At 45.3% G+C, this 23,126-nt stretch overlaps 2 protein-coding genes across 10 annotated transcripts in view; both read right to left on the bottom strand.

The window, feature by feature from the left end:
- Nucleotides 1-1,364: 1,364 nt before the first annotated feature.
- Nucleotides 1,365-23,126, bottom strand: part of CUNH1orf116 (chromosome unknown C1orf116 homolog) — a 23,349-nt gene continuing 1,587 nt past the window's right edge. Inside the window, exons 1-5 of one of the 9 annotated variants that reach the window (XM_025205455.1) lie at nt 10,274-12,059; nt 9,966-10,113; nt 5,830-5,958; nt 4,299-4,467; nt 1,366-3,791 (exon numbers count right to left, since the gene is read on the bottom strand). In XM_025205455.1, the coding sequence (XP_025061240.1) occupies nt 2,320-3,791; nt 4,299-4,467; nt 5,830-5,922 (1,734 nt within the window). In that variant the 5' untranslated portion in view covers nt 5,923-5,958; nt 9,966-10,113; nt 10,274-12,059 and the 3' untranslated portion in view covers nt 1,366-2,319. The other 8 variants (XM_025205456.1, XM_025205457.1, XM_025205453.1 and 5 more) reach the window with 8 other exon arrangements.
- Nucleotides 17,993-23,124, bottom strand: YOD1 (YOD1 deubiquitinase; the record flags this gene model as incomplete). Its single annotated transcript, XM_025205424.1, has 2 exons — nt 17,993-22,448; nt 23,034-23,124. Coding segments are annotated over 2 exons (798 nt in total), but the record flags the coding sequence as incomplete, so codon positions are not given.

The following is a 23,126-nucleotide window of genomic DNA, read 5'->3' as shown; positions in this document are numbered from 1 at the left end:
CCGCCCCCTTCTTTGATCATACACAAATTGCTCCCTGGACTTGCTCCATGTGACTACAGAACTGCAATTTTTGGGTGTTAAAGAGAAAGTGGGGATACATTAACTTCTATGCTATGCTCAGCCCTGGAAAACCAGTGCGGGTAGAAAGGCAGTGGAGAGGGTTACATCTGTACTGGATACGCACAGCCACTATTATGGAAATAACAAAATACAGGGCCTGTCCACGTATACTTAAAGAACAGGGCAGGTTACCATAAAACTGAGCATTTCTGTAGTACGGATCAGAATGGTTTCAGACATGTGCATGGACAAGCTACCCCACCTTCTAGGTATTCAGCTTCGTGCCACTACAGCACCCTGGTCTCAGTGAAGATCTGTTACTTATCCAAGAGACAGGAAGCTGGTGGTGACTTTTCACTGGCAACAGGCATTTTAAGAGTTTATTTCTTCGTATTGCCTCCAAACAAGGCGGAAGGTGCGTTACTGTCAACAGATTTTAGAAACCTCTTCAAGCCATAAAAAAAAAATAAAAATCCACTTCTAGTCTGTGTTACTCTAAGTACAGTAAGTAGTGGTATCTAGTTTACCTATTAGCATACTATTTAGAGCTGGTTAGAATAGAGGGCACATCTTGAAGTCACCAGCTGATACTCCCCCCACTGCTAAAAGGTTTGTCTCACTTATGATGGAAGATGTTGGGGAGGGAAGACATCTGGAATAGGCTGAGGTGGAATAAAAATCTGAGAAACATGGAGGGCTAGGGCGAGGTCTTGTATGCAGCTCAGTGAAGCTCTAACTGTATTTGCTCCACAAAGTGACACCACTCCAGACTACATCTCCAACAGGCAGATTCTTCAGTGCATGGACGTACACCACGTACGGGCCACTGCTTGCAAAATGCTGCTCGCCCTGTGACTAATTGATGTGTTGACCATGTTGCCCGTGGATACATGCATCCTTGTGAGTTTTTATTGGGGCAAGACTGCATTGCTCAGGCTTGTTGCTAATTAATTACCCCCACTAAGCTATAAAAATTAGCAGAGGGTATTGTGTGCAGAGCCAAGACCAAAGATTGGGATGTTTTAGTTAAAAAACTGGCAGTTATTAAGAAGCTGTAGCTAGTCTACAATACCCGGCCATATAATTCCAGTGTAGCTCAATGAAGCCTTTATGCCATCCAGTACAATCTTACTGTCTTAGTGGGACTGTGCCCTACCACATCAAGGCAAGCAAGTGGAGACGGTTCAGGAATGAGAGAGATTTCCCCAAATTACAGTAAATGCTACAGTAAGCTGGTGCTAAGTTCTCAGGTTGCACAACTGATGCAGACATGACCATTCCTCTGTCTCTATGCAGATGGAAACTCAAGGAAAAAAAAAACAACCTTGTTCATCCCACCCTTCCAGGATGTTATTACTGCCAAAAATTGCTGTCTTTATAGCTAGGAAATCCAGACTGCGCAGTCATTATCTGGCCATATAAAATAGTTTATTGTAGACATTCAAAACACCTCCTTCTTGTAAAAGGCATGTAATGTAAAAATTAACAGAAGGCATCAGCAGGAGTTCATGCACCTGGGTACGAGAAATGCCAGACACAAGATGAAAGTTTATTAGAGTGAACAAGTCATCATCTGCTGCTCCAACCTGCCCTTTGTGCGGGCCAGCACTTCTGATGCCTCAACAAGGTCTGAGCACTATCAAGTGTGCTCCCTTCTCGCCCATACCCTACCTCTCCCACCCTGAGTTTACCCTGCTTAAAATACTGGGTGCACCGACTGCCCTGGCAGGTGCATGTGTATCCCTCGCTGGCTGCACACATCCATTGGAGCCCAAAAGTCAATACTGGACTTTTAGCCGCACATAGCCTGTGGTGAGCTACCACTTCTCCGTGCAGCCAGAGCCCAGGGTTTCCCACAGTGACACAAGTCAGTCAGTGCAATAAAAACCTGTAGGAGATTACTCCCATCCACTCACTTGTTCCTGTCACATATAAATAGTTTGCAAATATATACACACAGTACATACACGGTTATGTATATGCCATGTCACTTGATTTGGTAGGAAGCTTCAGCAATTCTAGTGGCCGGGCTGGTTCAGGCTGCCCTCCCAAGACCACGGGCAGGGAAGCAGTGGCTAAACATGCTCCTTCTCATGCTCTCCATTTGAAGGGTTTGGAGATGATCTATCGAGTGCTCCCAGACTTTGCCACCCATGCAGTCTGTCCTGTTGCATTAAATAACGCATCTGCAAAGACAGAGAAGTTCTGGCATGCGACGTGACAGCAGGGGTGTGACCGCACTGAGGGCGAAGTCCAGGGCTACTCCTTCAGCAGGCCAAGCTTTTTCAGAGCCTCCCTCCTGTGCTCTTCCGTGGCGCCCTTTGGGGCAATCTTGACGCTGATGCAAGGAGGCCGGGCCAGCTTGGAGTAGTTCTGCAGCAAGTCAGATCGTCGCTTGTCGCTTTTTGACAGCTCCGCCTTGCCGACTTGGTGCTCCTGGAGGTGGCCAAAGTCTTTCCCCATGCCCAGCGAAGCCGGGCGTGGGCGGCTGTTTTTGAGAAAGCTGGGCGTGATCTTGTCAATAAAGGACGTTTTGCCCAGCGAGCTGCTGTTCTTAACATTTTGGTCCTTGCTGCTGGAGATGTAGCTGCTCAGACCCACGCCAGAGCGCTCCAAGGTGTTGGATTTGAAGTGCATCTGCCTCAGGCCTGGAGCAACCTTCTCTGGTCCGCTGAAGCTTGGGTCATGGGGTTGGCTCTTGTTAGCAATGAAGTTGACTTCTTTATTGCTGGCTATGTCATCTCTATCAGCTGCCCTAGGAATGAAGAAAGAGGCCTCCTTTGGTTTGGGAGAAGTGGCAGGTTTAACATGGGCATCAGGTGCCCTTCCTTTATCCTGTGGCAGTCCCAGCTTCTCCAAAGCCTCCCGCCTGGCTCTCTCCTGTTCTTTAGGGTCAAGATGCCCCGAGGTGTCGCTGGCTGCGGCAGTGCTGGGTTTGTGGCTGGCTGGTGGTTGAGAAGGTGCTTTTATCCTGTGGCTGGGGTCTATGATGAGGGGCACTGGATTGTTTTTGCTGGTTTTAAGGATAATATTTGGGGGCAGTTTCCTTGGTTTGGGGGCCGTGGGAGGCCCACGCTTGAGGTCTGAATCCAGGGCAGCCTCTTCTGTTGCTGAATTGTCTGGGCTGCCTGGAGGGATAGTGTCTCTTTGCAGACCCATCTCACAATGCTTAGGTGCCACTGGGTTTGGAATAGCTACTTCTTTCTGCGGCAACTCTGCCTCTTCCGGGGCAGGACGCTGAGGTACAGCCCGAGGCCGATTCCTGTCGGCCTCCCCATATTCCGTCTTGGCCTCAGACTCACAGAACCGATCTTTGCTGCTGTTACCAGATCCCTTGCTAGCTATTTGCTGGTTGTTTATTGTTACAGGGTCCTGGAAAGGTTCAGGGGGTTGTATAATGATGGACTCCAGTGGCTTCATCTTGATACTCCAGTTGGGCCGGTCACTGGACATGTCCTTTATCCCTTCTTTCTTGGGAGATGTCCAAGACGACTTCCCCGTTTCCTGAGCTGTCGGCGTTGGACCCTCCAGCCTGAGGTCAGTGGCTTTGCAGACAGAAGCCTTGTTTGTGTGTGCACTCGCTACACCGGCACCCCTTGGGAGGTTGCAACAGCCTGAGCTGGAAACCAGTGCTGGAGCAGATCTTGAGAGAGCAGACACACTTGGGTCACCCTTTTGCTCAACTGCATGCCACTGAGCAAGACTTTCACTGCGAATCCTATTGTCTGGACCTAGAAGAAAAGGTAGCCATAAGTAAGGGGAGCAGGGCAGAGGCACCCTGCTGTTTTACATATAGTCTAGCAATACCCACTCCCCAGTTGACAGGTTGATGGTCCACCCTCCCCATGCCGACAGGGTGCAAGGGGAATGCTTGCAGCTGACAAGAAACAGACTTAATTACAACAATATTCATGTGTGCAAGAAGCAAAAGAAAAGCTGTTTTGCTCTGAAGTTGTCCTGAAGAGCAATTTACTTTACCACGGGGAAAAAAAAAAGAAATCAAGAGTCTAATGCTGAGTACTGACCCACACAAGCCTCTCATCTCATCCCCTCCCCTATCCCCAGCAGACTTCAGTTGGCCAATACCAGGTTCTCACTTATGAATGAGGAAAGCCGATGCAATGCTACTTGCCCTCCTGCTAACATTAACTCTGGCCAGGAATGAGTCTTAAAATACAAGCCCTCTGGCAGATAAAGCAGGGAGCTGTCCGAGGACCTAAATGCAAGCTCAGCCTTACCCTTTGGAATAACCTCTCTCTTAGACCACGCCTTTGAAGGCCGAGCATAGTCAGTCTCATCAGTAGAGACCCCACTGTCTGCTTCTGCGTCCAGAGAATCAATGGTTTCTTCTAGGAACATCAAACATTCCTTTTCCTCCACAGATAAATAGTCATAATTGTTATTGCTCTAGAAAATAAAAAGGAGACACCGACATATGGGAGATGTGCAAGGCATCACACTATTTAACAGAATCACTTGGAGTTTAAAGCAGACACGTAGCAAAACAGGACTCTCTGCTCCCAGTTCTCATCCTTGGAACCAAACGGTTGAATACTCAGAAATCAGCACCAACAGCTAGTGAAAACCCAGCCAGTCGCTCTTAGAAGCAAAGTGCAGACATATCACTTCTGGGCATCATGATCATATAGCACTGAATAGTTACCATTCCTAATTTACCTATACAATTTGGCCATCAACGATGTTTCCTGGTTTTCCTTTGAAGCACTGATAGATCTATAATGTGCATTGCCAGCTAGTCATATCGCAGGCCAACCACACCTGTATGGATCAGATTTGCCAGATCTGGAAAGCTTGTCAAAGCACCCAGCTATTCAGCAGCTCGTTTGTTGATGGTGCTGCTTCTCCCAGTTGTCTCCTGCTTTTCAAGTGCTTTTGCAAGATTCAACTTGATCTTTACTGGACCACATACACCCCCATCTTCTGTGTGAAGTCCTCCACCAGGTAATACAGTAACCAGCTGGCCCATCCCTGGTAATTACACACGGATCTGTTGCTGATGTATAAGAGAAGGCAGGGAGGACCAACTGAGAGTTGCAATTAGTACACCTCAATTATACTCCAAATCAGACAGGATGTAATTAATCTTCCCAAGCCTGACATGGTTGATACAAACAGGTATGAATGGACAGACTGAGAAATAGTATGCATTTGCATCATGGGCCCAATTAATTCCTGGCTTAATTATGGTGTGGTAAGTTAGGGATGAGCATGGTTTAATGGCCGTTTCAGAAAGAGTTGCCTTTGTTAGTCTAGTAGGTGTGTGCCATATTAGCACTCCACTGCCAACTGGCTTGGTTCTTCACAGGTGATGTAATCCGCCAGACTTAACCTTGCCTTGTGTCCCTGGGAAGCCCAATTGCATGTGGACCTTATGGAGGAGAGCGGTGGCAGTGGAAGTGCTTTAGAACCAGCCCAGAGGCTCATGATCCAACTACGCCCCTGCCCTTGACTCCACGTAAGTGACCTCCAGTGTTTGAACTGCACCAGGCTTTGATTGCTGGAAGCGGGCAGGACCTACAGCTCCTTGGGGAAGCAATGCGTTTTGCTAGTTCAGCTCCTAACGCAGCAGACCCTTGTCTGGGACTGAGGCTTCCACCTGCTGTCACAGTAAGTGTTGATCTGAAGTAGAACACAGTCCTTTGTGCCAACCGAGACTCTCTCTTCAGAGGCTTATAGCGTCCCTGGCGACTGAATCTGCAGCTCAAAACCAGTAGCAAATCAAGTGAAGGTTATTTGAAAGTTACTTACAAATCCAGAGTGGTTGGAAGTAGTGCTGCCCATGCTGTCACAGCTGCCAGAATCTTGGCCAGCCATCCCTAGCCACAACTCTTCCTTAGGCATAGCACAAATCACCAGGGTGAGAGCTTCCAGGTCAAACTGGGGAAAGAGAAAGCAGTGTCAAGAGTTGCATTCATTCAGTTTAGAACCACGCTAGAGCCAATGGGAAGAAAGCAATCAGGATTGCTAAATTGTTAGGTGCGGACATGTGCCATTCTCCAAAACTGCTCAGCAGCCAAAGTGGTGGATTTTAGACATGTGCACACATATGCCTACAAGGGATTCACCTGGAAAACCCTACAGTGCAGAGCATCAATAACGGGGTATGCTTTAGGGCACCGTGAACAATCCAATCTGCTTTAGTAGCTGTAAAGCTGTCATCCACCGACAGTCTCTCTGACATGAACAGGCTGGTTAATGAGCGATGAGAAAGAGACACAAAAATACCCCCAATGCAGCATTTAGTTCTTTAATCAGACCCGTTCTGTCTACAGGCTGGGTTGAAGCAGTTTCATAAAAGTTTTGCTGAATGCTTTGTCCTTGTCTCCATTTGAAGTTGGAGCCCAAGTGCATCCCTCACTGACAGCGATTGTCCGGGACGCAGAATTCCTAGCGCCCGCTGCACTCGAGGCTGAAGAAACCCGGCCAGGGAGCTCAGAAGTGCTCACCTGAGCAGGCTGAGCTAAAGTTCTCCAGCCAGGTCACCAATAACAACACGGCAATGACTAAAGTTTGTCGAGAGGTAATCAAGCACCTCACCCTATGGCTAAGTCACAAATGTGGGTGTGCATTCACGGCACATGCTGTAGCTGGTATAAAGCACAACACCTCTGAGAAGTTCTGCCTTGTTGGTTGAGAAATGCATGTGCCAGTTATGTCAGAGGGTCTTGCTCCCTGTAAATCCAGACTCACAGGCCATGACAGACTCTCCAGTAACTCATTTGCTGAGACTTGTTGGCTGGTTGTAGTATGCCTTCTGCTACAACATTTCACAGGTGCTTAAGCGTTCAGATCTATGCCAATGCACCTTTTCCCTGGGTCAGCGGCGGCCCAAATATACAGGGAAGCCAGAGGGCTTTTCACTAAATTATCTTTCGTCTCAGGATCTGGAGCACTCTGCAGAGGGCGGAGCGTATTACAGACTCCCTTTTTAGATGCAGGAACAGAGGTTATGCAACTTGTTCAAAGACAACGTGATTCAATGGCAGAGCTGAAAATGCAAGCCACTTTCTCCCCTGTTCCAGCTGCTAGGCCGGGCAGTTAGGGTCCCTGCGGGCAGACTGCCATAATACTGCATATTCCTGACTCTCCCTTAGCTTTGTCACCTTTTAAAAAGCAGTCCAGGAGCTGAGGAACACAATCCCCTCCCAGCCTGAGCAACCACTGTTCAGATTCAGACCCGGCTCAGTAGGAAGCCCATATAGTCAGTGTAAAATTTTTTAAAAAGTGTTTTCTAGCTTGTGAATACTGTGCCCAGTGCCCTTCAGGCTCATGATTCTGGCAAAATGGTATCTGCAGAGATGCTGCATCTTCAGTCCTAGGAGCAGCCAGAAAGCGCTACCTGAATGAGGCCCGCCTCCATTTCTCAAGGCTGCAGTTTTCGGTATCCTAACTTTTTCCCTTTAATACCAGCCAGTGCTTGAATGCACCTTGAAACACACGCACAAGGCTAGGAGCAAGAGCACAGCTCAGCAAAACATACATGTATTATCAGCTAGCTCCTGAAAGATTTCTACCTCCTCAGGCATTGTAAAAAAAAAAAAATAAAAAAAAAATATCTCCTCTGTCTGAATTTGCTGACATATACTATTGCTTTTAGCCAACCTGGCACATGCAGTTTTCATGCAACAGCTTTATGAAAGTCCTAGATGTCATGAAAGCATTAGGGAAGATAGGAAATTTGAAGTATAGCACTCACACACGCACACAGATAGCCTTTTATAAGCTTAACCCTGAACTGTGCTGCCAAGCAGTTAGGGTGCATGACTAACTCCTCCAAGTTTAACAGAGGACAAATGTTCAGTGGGGACAGTTATTTACAGACATAAGATCTGAGAGGTTATAAAACTGATTCACTCGGTTTGCTCAGTCCGTTTACAAAGAACCTTGATAAGTATCTGTTTTCCGCAGCACTTCATGAGTCCATCCCGAGAGGAGGACAGAAGGCCTGGGTCACAGATATGAAGCCAGCATTGCCCCCCAGCAGGAAAACCAAAGCAGCCTGTTGCCATATAGCCTGGTGAGGCTTTCAGCACTGCCACTGCTACCTTTTGGCAACAGCCTCCAAATGCTGCATCTAGTCACAGATGAACAAAACTGGTTTATCATCTCCAAAGAAGCCATTAAGGAGTTAGGCTGTTAAAAAAAAAAAAAAAGGGGGGGGGAGAAATCCCTCTCCCCTTTTAAATTAAAGGATTTCCAGAAAAGAGAAACAGTTTCAAGACGCATCCAGCACCTCTGATCCCCTAGTGCATACATAGTTCAATTGAACTTCTAATCTTAAACTAGCACTATCAAATAAAAGCAATAACCTTGCATCCTTGATTGCAGGTTACCTTGTGGTCCACAGCAGTACTTCAGCAGGCAAGGGCAAGGTTGAGCATTGCAGGTCTTCGGTCTCAGAGAGGAGTGACTTCGGGATGTCCCCAAGAAGGATTAAGTAGGCTACTTTTGAGCAGGACTAACATTGCAAGAAGTCACTTGCTCATATTTATTTAACTGAAGCCCCCAGGACTCTGCAGCAGTGGTCTCTGCAGCCTGCCCAGGGATTTCTACCTTCCCACAAACATTTGGCAGAGTTGATTGATGTCTGTGGGAAGTGAGAGTCTTGCTTGGACCTGGACAATGCCTGAAACACGAAGTAGCTAGCTCAAGCCAGCTTCCTTTTTCCATAAGTTTGTCATACAGAAAACAGAAACAATGCCATGTGACCAGCTACACCCATCAAGTACATCCGCCTGTTTGTGAAGATGATGGGTCTCATGTTTAGTGCACAGTTCCTCTTATTCTCCACAACAAGTTTGGGAAGAAAAGCCTCCCAAATGTCAGGCCAGCACTGGAGTGCAAAAGCCATTGCAAACACAAAAAACTCCTCAAATAAACATTTCCTGTTTTTCTCTCCACTTATTCCTAATCCATCAGATCTGATCAAACAGCAACAAATAAACTCTGAAGATTCTTGCTTGGTAAGGGTTGACACTGTTATCGAGTTTCCCACGTTTACCAAAATCAGTAGCCAGCAAACTGTGTCCATAACCATTTTTATTTAGAAGCCCATGAAAAAAAGAAAAGTATTTCAACAAATGTTCGTTTTTCACTATACACAAACTTGTTCAGCGACATTTCAGTCCAGCTGTATCATCCATGTGACTGTCCTCCTGTATCAAAGCCCTGCCCAATATCTCACTGGACAACAGCTGCCTTCCTTGCTCAATATCCAGAGGTTACCTGGAACTAGTGTTCCTCTTTTTTTACCCCAGCTATTTGGGTAATTTTAGGAATTTTCTTTCTAACGAAAGCAAAGCAGGTATACCGCACGCATCTCTCATGAGTGCAAATGGCACGATCCCGATCCGCTAGGGGCTTCCATAAGCACACCACAAATCCAGCTAAAAAACTGCCCAGGAGCTAGAACTGCACCTGCATCTACCACTAGGCATCAAACCTGAAGAAGAGGAGAGAAGACCTACAGACATGACTTTCTTTTGGTGAAAAGAATGAGACCCAATTCACAACAAGGAATTTTCCTTCTCCGTTCACCCCGGCTTGAAGCTTTATGAAAAACACTGCCAGCACGGTTGGCATGATTCCCCCCACCCCATTGATCATGAAAGCTTTTTAGCTACTTGCATGGGCAAGCCAAAACTCAAATAGGTAACCCTAGCTTCATTAGAGTCAAGTGACAGGTCTGTCACGAAGCTCAGAAAGGCCAAGATTTCACCCATGTGAATTTTAGCTCCGTTTCACCTCCCCTTCTCCAGACAAACCAGAGTTCCTCAGGCGTTGGAGGCTTTTAAACATGCAATAGTGTCCTGCTCTCCAAGGCAACTATTGCTCGGCATTATTAAAGAATCAGTTAGCAAATAAAAGATTAAAATGCAATTTACCTGGCAGGATATCCTCTCTTCTGCAGCTCCAGAGGAACTAGCAGGTTTCAGCAAAACTGGTATTTGAGAGGCAGGGAGAAAGCCTGGGGCTCTTTACAGAACTCCAAACCCTGGTGGTATCTATCCCCCAAATCTCTTTACTTTGAAGCTAAACAAATACAGCATGGTTAGAAATTAACTCACCTTCTCTAGCAGAGAGATAAGGATCAAAGGGCTAAAAGGCTCTCTGCTTCCCCAGACAAGGGACTATAGTGCTAAGCACAAAACGCCGCCTGTTCTGTTCTCTCTATGACCTCTCCCTGACTTACCTGGACAGGTAACTGCCTCACCCCTCCTGTGGCTGACTCCCAGCCAATCACAAGCTCTGCTGCCCTCTTCTCATTCCAGCTGTTCTCAGCAATAGGGAGGAGGGCTAGGGAGGGAGGGATCAAGGATTTCTACACCAACCAAAGCTCTCTGGCCTAGTCTACGGAAACCAGTGGGAGTAGAGGGTGTGGTGCATGTTGGTGGACAAGATTGAAATATGTAACAAAAATTGCTTAGCTCTGCTAAGGAGCCAGGGGTGAGCTCTTCGTGCTCCAGTAATAGCAATAAGGCAGTTATATTCATTTTGCAAATCGAGCTCCTGAGCGAACCATTCGCCCTTCCTCTTTCTGTTTTAAAAGCCCCCAGTTGTTTCATGCCAGCTGCTGCGTTCTGGTTGCTGAAGCTGCAGAATGGAACAGCTGTGCAAATTCTCTATTTTTGCCCATCCTACCAACAAGCCTTCTGCCTGGGCCTGAAGAGGGTGGGGTCCAGAGTGGTTTATAATGCTAGCCTGTTCCAGCTTCCACTTGAGGCCGTGTGCTTTTGGAACAGTCATGATTTGGAGCAAGGTGCATCCACCCCACCTTTATAGCCAGGGAAGCTAAGGTATCGAGTGGCCAAATGACCTGCCCAGTCAGACTGAGCCTGATGGCTACTAGAGTGTCCTTAATGAGATCTGTTCTCATTAAGAAACTGCCAAGCTGCTGCACATGTGACACTGAGCAATGCATTCATTGCTGCTAACTCTCGCTCTGATTTCCTGGTTGTCTTAAGCCCTTTGCATACATTTTGTAGGAGACTCCTTAACCAGGCATCTTGCTCTTCTGCATAGTTCGTGACGTACGTGGGAGTCCAACTGTAGCTTTGACAAAAACACCTCTGTACATCAGAGTTTCTCCTTCTAATAGGTGTTTGCAGAGCAGCCTTGAGCAGGAGTTCACAGCAGATTTATTATTTTAACTGGGTTCACTGCTTAACCCTTGAAGCTTAGCTTAATGAGATGTTTCAATAGGCTGATTCTTCTTGGCTAAGAAAATAGGGGCAGACTCGTTTCACTTGCTGCCCACATTTATCGCTAGTACTTTCCAGACTGGAGCATCTCTAGAGATGTCCTACTCCTCTCTACAGTTCCTAGATTTATTGTCAATGCAGGTATGGGGTCTTGCAGCTTGCCTTCTTGCTTCTGGGCTGTTTATGATCCCCCTCACTGATGAAGCGGAGGAAACTTGCCCCTGCCCCATAAATAACTGAGTAGCATTTTAGGCATGAATCTCTTCAACTCACAAATTAGTCTTACAGCTGCAGCAGCTTCAGATATAAGCCCTTTTGGACGGTGGAAAGAATGGAGAGACTTAACTGTCTCTCCCTTCTTCCCACCTCCCAAAGGGGCTTATCTGAAGCTGCTGATAAAGCAAATCTTACGGCAGCATTTTCACTTCCAGAAACGAGTGGCATCTCCGCAGTCTGTCCTCCCCCCAGGCAGATAAACAAGAAGCTTCTGCTTTCAGACCTAGGCATTTCTTTGAAGTATTGGATATCTCTAGCTCCCAGCTATGCAACTGGGCTTCAGCTTGCTTTATGGGATCCAAAGCGGCTACAAATCTAAGCTCTGTGCAGTCAGGCTTCTCATTGTCTGGGGCTGTGTGGTCCAACCAGTGCCACGTTGTTCAATATCAGTTCAATAAGGATGTGGAAAAACTTGAGAGAGACCAGAGAAGAGCCACCCGTATGATCAGGGACTTGTAAGGCAAGCCATACGAGGAAAGGCTGAGGGACCTGGGTCTCCTTAGCCTAAAGAGGAGAAGGTTGGGAGGGGACTTGATAGTGCTTAGCGCTACATCAGAGGAGTGCATCAGGAGCTCGGTGAACAACTGTTTACTAGGGCACCCCTGGGGAAGACCAGGACCAATGGATATAAACTCCTGGAAGGCCGCTTCAGGCTTAATATCAGGAAAAACTCCTTCACACTCAGGGTGTCCAGACTGTGGAATAAACCCCCTCCAGAGATGGTGCAGTCACCTACCCTGGAGGTTTTCAAGAGGAGACTGGACAGTCACCTCGCTGGAGTCACCTAACCCCAGTTGTCTTCCTGCCTAGAGCGGGGGGGCTGGACCCGATGATCTGCGAGGTCCCTTCCAGCCTCTAACGTCTATGAATCAACCGCTCCTGCAAAAAGGGCGAATTGTGGTTCATGAGACTGATTTTAGGCGCATGAGACTTCCACTGAAATGTTAAGTTTCAACTGCAACATTGTGAATGACTTAAAAAAAGGACAGGAGCAGGCTTCTAGCCTTGGTTTGTTTGCTGTTTTAGTTCTGTCCTTCCTTGGAGGTTCAAGCTCTTTGAAACAGTCTTGAAAAAATCAGATCACAATAGACGGCTGCCACTATGAATAACACTTAAACCTGTTTTTTTTTCCATTGTATTTTACCTTCATGAAAATAATCGCCTTATTTTTGCCAAAATTAAAGTTAAGATGTTACACTAGAACAGCTCAGCATTTTTACCCTGTGAGCAAATGAGAAAGGGGGGGTAAGTAGTTATTCCCATGTGTTCATATTTGCTAGCCACCTCCCTCGCACCACAGTATCACCAACCTGCAGTAATAACACAAAATACACAGGTTTTCCACATACTTCACATTCCACTTATTTAATCATTAACAAGGTAACCCATTGGGAAAAGGCACACTGACCTCTCTGAATGTGTAAGCATCTGCCTGCTTCATGTGCATTACTTTTGAAATGAAAAATGTGACCTTTCTATTTTAAACACTCAACAGACTCCTCTGCAAAACAGTCAGATGTGTAGCTCCCCTGATTGAAATGCATTCCTTTTGGGAGAGAAGCACTTGGGCAAGCTGCTTCCTGGTTCTCCTGTCTCTCTCGTATTTCAACTGGCCCATGAAGAGATTAAAAAAATGTATTTACCTATTACTAGTGCAAGCAGAACATGGCAGATTATTTTGAGCCATCTGTTTTCCTACAGAGATGCAGATAGCGCAAGAGCTCAGAATAGTTCTAGACTTGAAAATAGGACCCCCGGAGCTTAACACCTGCAGGTCTATGCAAAGTAAATGCATCACAGCATGCCTTCCTTTGGGACCAGATCTGCAATGGGCTAAAACTGGCATTAAAGTCTCAGGACTTAGGGCCACACCCTGGGGGTCCAGCTCCACAAAGCGGCGGTGGCCTAAGCACCCTGTGTGTTATTGGCCTCGACAGAAACTATGTTGTTTTTTCCCTCCCTCCCCCATATGGGTCTGCCTCCAAAAAGTAAAAGCAGGGGCATGCTGAAGTGCTGCATGATTTCATATATACGGTATGAAACATGGTAGTTGGGTTGAATGATGCAGGCAAACATCCCTGCGTTACCACAAGAGGACTTTGCCACCTTAGGTAGCGCATTGCGCCCCACCTTTTTTATAAACATAAGAATGCAATTTGTTCACAACAAGCACTGTGGGAAGGAAGCTTATATGTCACTGGAGATGAGGTATTCCCACGAGGCTGGATTCTTCTCTTGCGTCTAGAGCAGTTTTGTTGTAGCTCTGCCGCCTTCGATCCAGTTTCTATGCACAGTTCAGTTCCGCTAATGACAAATCAATTATGCAAAATGCTCACTTATAGCTGGTATTTATATGGTATCCTCCAACGTTAATTAAACCATAATATGGCTGTAAAGTAGGTAAGTGGACCTATCCGCTGATTTCACAGAAGGCAGGCAGAGAAAGCAAGTGATTACCCAAGAGCACAGAAACAGCATTTAGGTCACAGGTGAGAATTTGAGTAGACTTCCAAGTGCAGGTTTTAAGTGCACTTCCCGTTCTCATCCCCTATATTGCTTTATGATTTAATGACACTGTAGTGTCAGCAGCATTGTAAGACATAGGTTTATTAGCAGTTTGACTGAAATCATTCACTTTAAGTAATGTGGTAGGGCTTGGTCCAGCAAGCAGCGTTCTCAACCCCCACTGCAGTTGTATGCCATGCAGTCCAGGGCTGCATCCAGATGAGTGCGGAAGTGTAGGTCAAAAAAACCCATGCCAAAAAAAGCAGGGTGGTGCAAGCAGCGGCGGCACCCAAAACTGGAGACTGACCTGGTAATAACACAAAATACACAGGTTTTCCACATACTTCACATTCCACTTATTTAATCATTAACAAGGTAACCCATTGGGAAAAGGCACACTGACCTCTCTGAATGTGTAAGCATCTGCCTGCTTCATGTGCATTACTTTTGAAATGAAAAATGTGACCTTTCTATTTTAAACACTCAACAGACTCCTCTGCAAAACAGTCAGATGTGTAGCTCCCCTGATTGAAATGCATTCCTTTTGGGAGAGAAGCACTTGGGCAAGCTGCTTCCTGGTTCTCCTGTCTCTCTCGTATTTCAACTGGCCCATGAAGAGATTAAAAAAATGTATTTACCTATTACTAGTGCAAGCAGAACATGGCAGATTATTTTGAGCCATCTGTTTTCCTACAGAGATGCAGATAGCGCAAGAGCTCAGAATAGTTCTAGACTTGAAAATAGGACCCCCGGAGCTTAACACCTGCAGGTCTATGCAAAGTAAATGCATCACAGCATGCCTTCCTTTGGGACCAGATCTGCAATGGGCTAAAACTGGCATTAAAGTCTCAGGACTTAGGGCCACACCCTGGGGGTCCAGCTCCACAAAGCGGCGGTGGCCTAAGCACCCTGTGTGTTATTGGCCTCGACAGAAACTATGTTGTTTTTTCCCTCCCTCCCCCATATGGGTCTGCCTCCAAAAAGTAAAAGCAGGGGCATGCTGAAGTGCTGCATGATTTCATATATACGGTATGAAACATGGTAGTTGGGTTGAATGATGCAGGCAAACATCCCTGCGTTACCACAAGAGGACTTTGCCACCTTAGGTAGCGCATTGCGCCCCACCTTTTTTATAAACATAAGAATGCAATTTGTTCACAACAAGCACTGTGGGAAGGAAGCTTATATGTCACTGGAGATGAGGTATTCCCACGAGGCTGGATTCTTCTCTTGCGTCTAGAGCAGTTTTGTTGTAGCTCTGCCGCCTTCGATCCAGTTTCTATGCACAGTTCAGTTCCGCTAATGACAAATCAATTATGCAAAATGCTCACTTATAGCTGGTATTTATATGGTATCCTCCAACGTTAATTAAACCATAATATGGCTGTAAAGTAGGTAAGTGGACCTATCCGCTGATTTCACAGAAGGCAGGCAGAGAAAGCAAGTGATTACCCAAGAGCACAGAAACAGCATTTAGGTCACAGGTGAGAATTTGAGTAGACTTCCAAGTGCAGGTTTTAAGTGCACTTCCCGTTCTCATCCCCTATATTGCTTTATGATTTAATGACACTGTAGTGTCAGCAGCATTGTAAGACATAGGTTTATTAGCAGTTTGACTGAAATCATTCACTTTAAGTAATGTGGTAGGGCTTGGTCCAGCAAGCAGCGTTCTCAACCCCCACTGCAGTTGTATGCCATGCAGTCCAGGGCTGCATCCAGATGAGTGCGGAAGTGTAGGTCAAAAAAACCCATGCCAAAAAAAGCAGGGTGGTGCAAGCAGCGGCGGCACCCAAAACTGGAGACTGACCTGCCAGAGCCACGCACCGGCTGTCAGTCAGGTTTCCTGCTGTGGCTGCAGCCCCGGGAGGCCCCAAAGGCTGCACAGTTGCTGGCCCCAACCTTCCCCACCCCACTCAGGGTAACCTGTGGCACACCAGAGCACATGTGGCACAGGTGTCCCCCGGGGGACAAGTAGCAGTGACACAAGGGGAAAAAAGTGCCCAAAAGCTTGCAAAGAACTTTTTTCCAACTACTCAGTTGGTCTAATAAAAGATATTGCATCTGTTCAAAGAACTGTGCATGCCTATGTGCTTAGACCAACACAGCTACAACTAACCCCTTTGAAAAACAGCATTTTTTTCAATTAGTTGGATCACAGCTCTGCTAGAAAGAGTAAGCTCCAGCTGTTCTGGTGGGAAGCCAATTGCTCAGGATGTCATCAATCAACTGCGTAGGCAAAAGTATCCTTGCTGCCAAAATACAGCAGAATACCAAGATGAGCAGAGCCATAGTGGGCTAGACAAATGGTCTGCCTTGCCTGCTTCCAACTGTAGCAGTAGACTATGCTTCAGAGGAAGAGTTTGTGTACAAGGCAGGTGTAGTGTCATCTATTCTCTAACCTACTCCTCTTCGGATCAACCAAGGGTATTAGACAAATTCATAGAGGACAGGTCCATGGATAGCCATTAAACAACACCAAACTGTGGGTAGCTGTTTTATAGCCATTGTTATTGCTTTTCAACCCCTGCCCCATTTTGCTGTCTTTTTAGTATATCAAAAGTGCACCAGAACATTAGTTAACGTTTTTTTCTTACAGCACCTGGACAACTCTGAGCCAAGCAACTCTTCCTGGAGGAAAGAGAGGAGGCGTTTGTAAAACCACAGGAAAGCCCAGAGCATCTTCCCCTTCTCTCCTGAACTGGGGCAAAAAATTGCAAGGTTGCATTATCTCCCTAATAAAGGTATGGAGAGCAAATATTAGCTTACAAGGTTCTTGTAAATCGGATAATCTTTAATTAGCACAATTACTAGCTTACTTGACCATTATTAGCTCAGTTTCCCTTTTCTCTTTATAACAGGAGCACCCTCTAGTGCTAACCACCAGGCACTGAGAGATGCCAAATAAACAGCTACTTTGGCATTTCAGCCTGTTTTATTCAATGGAGGCCAAATCACTTTTTTTATTTTGTTTTTTTTACCTCAAGCAACTGAATGAACTTGTGAAGAAAACAGAGGTAGTTTGAAACACTTTCTTAATTTCTTGTCATCCCCCTATCAAGTCTACGTACACAGCATTACTTACTTAGTCATGCATATTTACAAAAAGGAATGCGCTGTTCTTGGTGAATGCCAATGCAGTGCAGGCTTCAGACATGGTGTAGATTGGCCTCTGTCTGGTCATCACTTATTTTTAGGTAGCAAATAACTGAATAAAAGCTTTGCAGCATAAAGGCAAGCTCTGGTTGTGGTTGTGTCTTTGGGAGCTGAGAAAAGAACTCAGGGAGGTTTCTACTTAAATTTACTCAGTTGGTCTAACGAAAGATACCTACTCAAAGAACCTGACCTGTCTACTTAATTTAGGCAGTAGTGAGGGCTTTGCCTCTACAAATCAGGCAAGGCTTATCCCAGAAACGTTCATGTCTTCAAGGGCAGTGAGTTACAAGAGGAGGATCTCAAGGTAAAAGTGGAGGCCTGTAAGAGGAAGACTAAAAAAAAAAAAATAACTGTTCCATTTCATAAAATAAACCCGTCGCTAGTCAAAGCCAAGCTTCATAGGTAAAGTGCTTCTTGCTGCAATAGAGGCATTTTCCAATGTGCAAAAATACTGTTTTCTCTAAGACAAGTTTCAGAAGTTGAAATGCACTTTTGAACCGTAACCTAACCTGCTCACAGGCAACTATTTTATGTTGTGCCGTGCCATTCAGGTACATGCTACTTTAACTCGTGTTCCAAAAGTAATCCTCAGTCTATACACTCAAGTGACTTGTCAACCAATTTCATAGGAAACATTCACTGCATTATTACACATGCATTTTATCTACAGAACTACTGAAGCGTGATGAACCAGGGATTTGGAGAGATTCACCCTGCACTATACCCAAGTATACCCAAGCCCCAGGCCACAAATGAACATTATACTGAGAAAAGTGTGCATGCAGTCACATTTATTGGTGCAGTCACAATTTTTGCAATTCAGGGGCACATGTTTAACGAAATATATTCTCCAAAAATAACTGGTGCTAATGATACACAACAACAGGATGTCATACCACTGGAATACGTTGGTAAATACTAAGGTTTTAGAAACTGTTTGCTAACATCAGTCATTTCACTGTAACAGAAACAAATAATGCTTACATCAGTGTAGGTCCCTGCTAAACATGTAAACTTTGACAAGCTTTTAAAGTGCCATTAAAATCACGAGATGTGCATCTCTTCATACAATATAAAATGTTTGTGAAAGGCCACATGATTAGAGTATGTTAAGCTCCTTTTTCTAGGAAAAAGAATTTAGTGCTGGTGAAAGGGGCCAGACTGGCAGCCTTGGAAACTGAAGTCCTATAGTGAATCAAAGAAGTGATACTTATACGCCTCAACCTTTAACTAAGGAGTTCATTGCTGGGAGAAGCAAGTTCAGTCTCCATGGTCCATTCTATCCCTGGCCCCTCTGCTGAAATATTCAGCAAAGAAAGTAGTGCTAATTGCATTTTTATTGGGGGGGTGGGGAAAGGAAGCAGGGGAGCAGTAAGAACATCAGTCCATGTCTAACAGTATTTTTTTGGATCACTCTGCACAGGTGACAGACTTTGTTTTAATGCCAGTTACCTGAGCTTAAGTCTCAACTATGTACCAGACAAATAAATGTTGAACAAAATATCAGTAACTAGTGTCTTGCAGCTACAGGACATGCTTCAGTGCAAAATGTATTAATACAGCTACTCACAGATACAGGTTCTTCCCACCGAGAGCAAGGAAAGCAGTCGTGTGCAAGATTACCATGTCTCTATTGTTAACAAAGGGCACATAAGTGCTAGTGATAAATCAGACATGACAAAGCTAACACAATTACAGAGCTCTTCCAGAAGGAATACAAATAAGTTTAGTTGGGTTTTCACATGAGAGTTATACATTTAAGTTTCTAGAAAGTCTGATTTTTTTCTTCTTTACCTGGGGACAGGCAGGGAGTTCAGATTACTTAAATTTCTTCAGTTCAGTTCCACAGGTTATTTTCCTCTTTGAAAAGTTACATTAAATACTTGTTTTTGTAACAAATGACTTTTGTTAAACAGGACAACGATTACAGCAGTTTATTGGGATCTCAGATCCAAAACAATGCAATTTTCTAGGCAAATAAATATAGTTTCTTTCATGTGCAACTACTCTCCCTCAATTAATCTGACAGTGGGCATTACTAGTGTAGTAGAACCTTAATGCAAACATGATATAGCAAAATAAATATGTGAAACAGGCTTTTAAAATTGTAACAGGGCAAATAAAAACACTTAGCCTTGCTATCCACTTTCAGAAATCCACACACAGGCTTTGAAATCTAATTTGCCTAGCAAACGTATGCAGATACATTAAGTCTTGTGTTTTGCAAATTCTATACCAGAAAGTGAACTGATTTTGCAGGATAAGAGTTATGTTCCCAAAAGCCTACAGCCGGTTTGCAAACATGGCACATCAGAAATAGCTACTTTGCACTTCTCTAGCACCTTTCATCCAAGGACTTTACAAACACCAGTTTAGCCTCAAAACACCTCTGTGAGGTAGACATCATACCCACTTTACAGATGGGTAAAGAGAGGCTGAGGTGTAGTGATTTTGTCCAAGGTCTTGCACCCATTCAGGATGAAAGTTAGCATCATGTGAGTTAGACTGACAGTTTCTTGGTCTAACTGCTAGGCCATGTTTCATCTTCAAGGATGTACACATCATATTCTTCCTTTCTTTGACCCAGTCATTTATGCTTCTATACATAATCATTTGCTTTCAGTCAAGCATTTAAAAAGGTTTAAAAAGTCTCTAAAAGCAATGTGGGCCGTAACAGACATTATCTTAATATCTATAGCAAACTCACGCCAGTGCCATAATTACTTTATTTTTATACTGAGTTAAAGGAATCCTGGTCCATAATACTCTTAAGTGATTTAATTATTCAGGCCTCAATCCAATGAAGCACTTAAGCACATGCTTAAATGTGTTTTAATAGTTCCACTAGTGTCAACAGGATTACCCTTCTGTTTGAAGTTCCGCAAGTAGGTCTCAAACCAGGGAATCATTTTAGCACATGCTTTATGGAATAAGGAGTCTTTGCTGCATCAGGGCTTTGTATATGACCTCTCACAGGAACCTGGGAGGTTCTTCACAGAAGGCAATTTAAACTTCCATTCCCTACAGCAGACTCATTTCTACTTCATTTTCAAGATGGACCTCCTTGCCTCCCACATATAAAACTGCACAGAAGGCATCTTAAAACAGTAACAGAAAACCAGCAGGGGTCAGAATATTGTTAATTGCTTTAACACAAGTGTGTTACAGGCATTCTTTTAACAAAAAAAAGACGACTTTCAGTAATACGCACCTCTACAGCACCATTTAGAAAAATCTCAATGCACTTCAAGCCTCACAATCCATGTATGAGGTAAAATTTCTTTGTTATAGTGATTTCAAACATCCCTGATTTTTTTTTAAATAGGGTCAGAAGTTGAGCATTCTACCTAGCTTATTTTACTGTTAAAAATTAAAAAGGCTCCATTCCTTATTAAAATTGAGGTCTTGCTACTGAAGAGAGTCATTGGTGGGAATTCAAGCAAGTTAAGAGGTATCTGGTAGAATACAGACACCAAAGACACTTCAAGTTATTTCCCTTTTGGGTAAATGCTCAGTCCTTCTCAAACAAGATATTTGATCTGTAAAAGAACGAGAACCAAAAAATTAAAAAGTGCTAACTTATGAGTATTTAGAGCCTGGTATAGTTTATCAGTATTCTGTGGCCACGTCTGAGGAATACCAGACTCAAATCTATTAAATGCGTTAAAACTAGATTTTAGCTAGTGTCACTCCTTGCCGGAATTAAGATCATGTTGTTAACAAAGATCCAAGTAGTTCAGAAAACATGCCAACATCCTGATGCAGTGTAAACACAAAGGGAAGGATAGTTAGTTTTCAAACAACTAAAAGCTACACTTCAAGTGGTACTTATGAAGGATTAAGTTTGTGGGTATTTAACTGTCTATTCATTAATTTTAAGAAGTCTATCTTAAAGCTCAGAGGCCACCCCTCTCACTACCACCGTGACTTCAAACTATACATTCTACTTCTGTCATTTATGTCCTAAGGAAGGGCAGCTTTGGAGTTACTCATCCAACAGGCATCTCTTTCTGCAAGAGCTGCCTACGTGCGTATGAGCTATTATATAAAACTCTTGGGAAAGTAGCACAGATATATACGCACATGAAGTTGCCAAATTTTAAAACCAGTTTAACTATCTTGAAAGTCGGATTTGAGAGACTGTAGTCCAGTGTTACTAATTCTATGGGCAACTATTGTTCCGGGTGTAAATCCGGTCACATTGCATGGAAGATTTAGGAATAAGGCTCTTTCAGAAGTCAGGGATTCTAGCCACCAGCATACACCACACACCTGCCAGCTTACTTCAAATCAGCATGCAAGAAATTATCTATTTCAAACCAGCTGGGAGAAGTCACTACCACACACATATCTGTAAACTTGCACGCCAACCAGCATGGACCTGTGCGCCTTGGCCACCATTAAGTTAGTAGGGCTTTTCAAGCTTTGCGAACGGAATTTTTATGTTTACATACAGCTTATCTGAAAACCCAGAATCTTATTCTGGGTTGGTGAGGTAGTAGACACAACTGTCCTCATGTAGGTATCACACTTCTCCAAAATTGGTGTGCCCAGTCTCCTTGGCGTGGTCTCTGGCTTCTGCTTGTCCAGTTAACCCCTTCTGGCACACCATGCACCTCAGGGTAAAGCGATTCACATCAGTAAACTGCCTCTTTTGCCTTGCTTCATCTGCTAGCTCCAACGCTTGTGCAAGGACAACATCATCAGTTGTTGAGAAAATGGTCAGGGGAGGCACGTCTGAGTTGGGCAACTTGCGCTCCAGCGGGTCATAGTGAATGCCGTCGTAAATGAGAAGGACCCGCTTCGGGTACCCCGCGTCTTCCCCAAAACGGTCAATTCGGACGGTCTGCGTGTCCACTACGCAGATTTCACACTGATAAAACTTAGACAAAATGGATACTTCAATGGCTCCTCCCCACGTGTCTTCTCTTTTGATCCACTCGCAGTACTCGTGGTTGGTTTTCCCTAGGACTGCCTCACAATAGGACTCTGGATCGCTCGCTACTATCTGAGCTATAAGGCTGCGCATCTCCGGGGCACAAGCTGGATCATAAACGCCTCCTTCTACCACGTAGTATATGCTCGTAAAGAGACAGGAGTTATCCGCTGGAACGACCCTCCTCGCAAGCACAGGCAGCGTTTCCCTGACCAAATTCGGCGCGCTCCTTTTCGCAATTATGGGCGACTCGGGCATGGGTTTCGTGGTGTCCTCTTCGACTATTAGAGTGTCACCTGTAAAACAAAGCATCAAAACACCCGTAAGGAACATGCAGGTTATATCTAGAAAAGAGAACTGCGAACACCACAACGTTCAGCGCAGATACATTGGCGGTTTGACCTAAGCGATTACTACATCCCCTGCCCTTCGGTTTTTTCCAAAAACAAAACCGTTAGCGAACGAGTCTTGGTTATAAACGACTGTTTACGCGGAAGAGGACCTCCGAAGCTTTGGGACCAAACCGGATACAGTTCATTCAAGCTCACGCTCGGGGACGTGCGCTCGTTTCACACTTAACGCAATGCTCTGCGTTTCAAACCAACCGTCCCCGTCGGGCTCGTTATTGAATTGTCCGCGATGTCTTCCCTGCCCGAAGCGGGGGTCTGGATCGAACGACCGCGCGAGATGGCGTCTGTTTACACCCAGCAGGTCTGGGAGTGGCGTGAGTCAGGTCGTGACGGGCGGTGTTTTTCCGCTCTCCTGTTCCCTCTATGATGGGCGTTGAGCCCGTGTGTGCCTGCAGCTTCCCCCACGCACCCCTCGTTTGACCCCGCTTGAAAGACGAGAGAGAGGGAGGGGGGGGTGTCCCGCTGACCCACCCGAGTGGATGCCGAGCTCGCCCAGCCGCCGCTCGCCGTCGCTGAGGGCCAGGCCGCGCGGGGGGGAGCCAAGCAGCAGGCCGTGCGCCGCGG

The sequence above is a fragment of the Alligator sinensis genome, unplaced genomic scaffold, assembly GCF_000455745.1.
Source record: "Alligator sinensis unplaced genomic scaffold, ASM45574v1 scaffold1322_1, whole genome shotgun sequence".
Taxonomy (NCBI): domain Eukaryota; kingdom Metazoa; phylum Chordata; order Crocodylia; family Alligatoridae; genus Alligator; species Alligator sinensis.
The sequence above is the reverse complement of the archived record's forward strand: the minus strand, read 5'-3'. Positions and strand labels throughout refer to the sequence as shown.